The 2,415-nt window shown below is 41.2% G+C and overlaps 1 protein-coding gene across 5 annotated transcripts in view; it reads left to right on the forward strand.

Annotated features, from left to right (window-relative positions):
• The window catches only part of dmxl1 (Dmx like 1), a 64,188-nt gene that overhangs the window by 56,557 nt on the left and 5,216 nt on the right, over window positions 1-2,415 (forward strand). For all 5 annotated transcript variants that reach the window (XM_032515610.1, XM_032515614.1, XM_032515612.1 and 2 more), the window contains 4 exons: window positions 688-765; window positions 955-1,046; window positions 1,207-1,259; window positions 1,968-2,185. In XM_032515610.1, coding sequence (XP_032371501.1) covers window positions 688-765; window positions 955-1,046; window positions 1,207-1,259; window positions 1,968-2,185 — 441 coding nt within the window. The remainder of the gene's footprint in view (window positions 1-687; window positions 766-954; window positions 1,047-1,206; window positions 1,260-1,967; window positions 2,186-2,415) is intronic.

Here is a 2,415-nt window from a genome sequence, read left to right on the forward strand (position 1 = left end):
TCATGGGTGGGCCAAATTCTCTGGGCGGGCAAAGAAGAGAAAGGGGAGGTAACCTTTCTCCTTATGACATCATAAGGAGCAGATCCAGATCCACCCATCTGAGCTTTGATTTTTTTCTCAAAGGCAGAGCAGGATAAGGGCTGCCATTTCTAGCCACTGGGGGAACATAGGCAGGCTGGGGGAACTCGTATTATTATGTTAAGAAAACTCATTAAGTGAAATTTTCATGCCATGAGACCTTTAACTACCATGATCCATTATGATTCGAGCCTGTCAGATTCAGCTACATTTTCACACTTTACCATTCAGGCATGAACCACAGTGGGGAGTTTGGCTTAAGCACATTTTGTTCTCCAGCTGAGTGATTCAATTGCTCTGAACTCAGGCACTCGCCTCAAGCTAATAACTTTCTCAGATGGTGCCTCTTCTGTGCCAGTACCATCTTATCTGCCTGTTCTGGCCAAAAAAGTGAAATATGCTTTGAAAGAAAAAATTGGAAAGAGGACAGAGCAGAGCGGTTTTAGTTATGTAAGTGGTGCTTGAAGTTATGAGACTGTTGACGTGTTTTGGAAGACAATTTGAGAACAATCGGAAACACCAGAAGGGAAAGCAGGTTCTCAATGGGTGTGCAAACACAGCAGGAGTCTCAGCAAAGTCTAACATCTGCTCTCTGAATGTTTTGTGTAGTTCGGTATCGTCGATGCTGATGGAGGTTTGAGTCTCTGGCAGACCAACACAAGTGGGAATGCACCTAAACCATACCTAGTAAGAAACTCACTGAGCTGATTGCCAACCTTTTTATTTTTCTGACATGTTTGTTTTTAGCTTTATTCTGTCTAGACGTTCTTAGTGTCCTCCTGCTTTCTTCCTGTCAATCTCATTTTTGTTTATTCTTCTCCTGCTTCTATATTACTGTCACTATTACTAACCGTCTTCTTTGTTTCTCTCTGCCAGACGTTGCAGTGCCACAACAAGACAGCTAATGACTTTGTCTTTGTGGGCTCCTCCTCCCTCATCGCCACTGCAGGTCTTTCAACAGACAACAGGTATAAGAGTTTGAAGGAGAATTTTGTCTCCAATCATCTTAAAAAATTGTTCTCCCGATTTAAATTAAATGCTAAATCTTTTCCATTCAGCTCCACTGTTCTGTGGCCAACAGTGAAATTTGGGAATGGATAGTAATCTGGTCATTTTTTGATTCCACAGGAATGTGTGTCTATGGGACACTCTGGTGACTCCCGCGAACAGCCTTGTGCATGGTAAGATGCAGCACAAAAAAAGCATCAGTTTCTATCTAACGGCCTCTTTAAGGAATCAGCTGAGCAATCTGCAAATATTTTGATAATTATTGAATCGTTATTTTTTTCTTAAATGTGAAAATGTGCTTTCATTAATTAAGTATTCCATAGTGTTAAACTGTGTTTTGGGGTTTTGGACGATTGGTGGAACAAAACAAACAATTTAAAAACATCTGCATGGACTGATGGGCATTTGATTTGCTATTTCCGACATTTTGTTTACCAAAAAGTTAATCCAAGATTAAGTAAATAATGTTAGATTAAATCATCATTAAAATGAGCATAATAGCTCTAATGTAACATGTTTACGTACAAAAAAATGTACATCAAATAGCTGATGAAGAAAGAAAGAAAACTACTTCTTTCCAGTTGTGGCAATTTTGCCTTTTGTAAGATCGTCTGCAGTTTAGAGCAGACAGGAAATGAAGGATGATGAGTGGATAACGACCCCCGGCATGATCTGCAATAGTGCAATAGTGAAAATAATTGCAGACTGAAGCCATATACGTTACATGCTATATGTGTTATATGTCACTATATTTTTTCCCTCTCTGTGCTCTTGTTTTTATTTCCATCCCTAATGCTTCTCTAAATTCTATGCCATTCCCTCTGATGCATCCATGTTATTCTCCTTGATATCCCATCCTTCCCTTTTCTCTCTCTCATCAGCTTTCTGCTGCCATGAATCCGGAGCTACGGTGCTCTTGATGGCCTCCAGGCAGCAGCTGCTTATCACCGGTGGGAGGAAGGGCTGGATTAGTGTCCTGGAGCTCGCCCACAGGCACCAGCGTCAGAGCTTCCAGGCCCACGACTCGCCGGTCAAAGCTCTGGCTGTCGATCCGACTGAGGACTGCTTTATCAGTGGCTCAGCTGAGGGCAACATCAAGGTATTTTAACTGGTTAATTGATGCAATCAAAAACATTTCTGTTAAATAAATATGACATTTTTGGGGGGGGGATATCCCACCGCGGTGGGGTGGAGGGGTCAAGCATTTTGATTCATTATTTTTTTAAAGGTAAGAATATTTATTGCCATTTGTTGATTGCATTCAAGCTCCGGTGCAGGTAGAAGCCAGACAATTTTCTCTGTTAGAGACTATCCCAGAATTTGAAGTCA

The sequence above is a fragment of the Etheostoma spectabile genome, chromosome 5 (genome assembly GCF_008692095.1).
Source record: "Etheostoma spectabile isolate EspeVRDwgs_2016 chromosome 5, UIUC_Espe_1.0, whole genome shotgun sequence".
Taxonomy (NCBI): domain Eukaryota; kingdom Metazoa; phylum Chordata; class Actinopteri; order Perciformes; family Percidae; genus Etheostoma; species Etheostoma spectabile.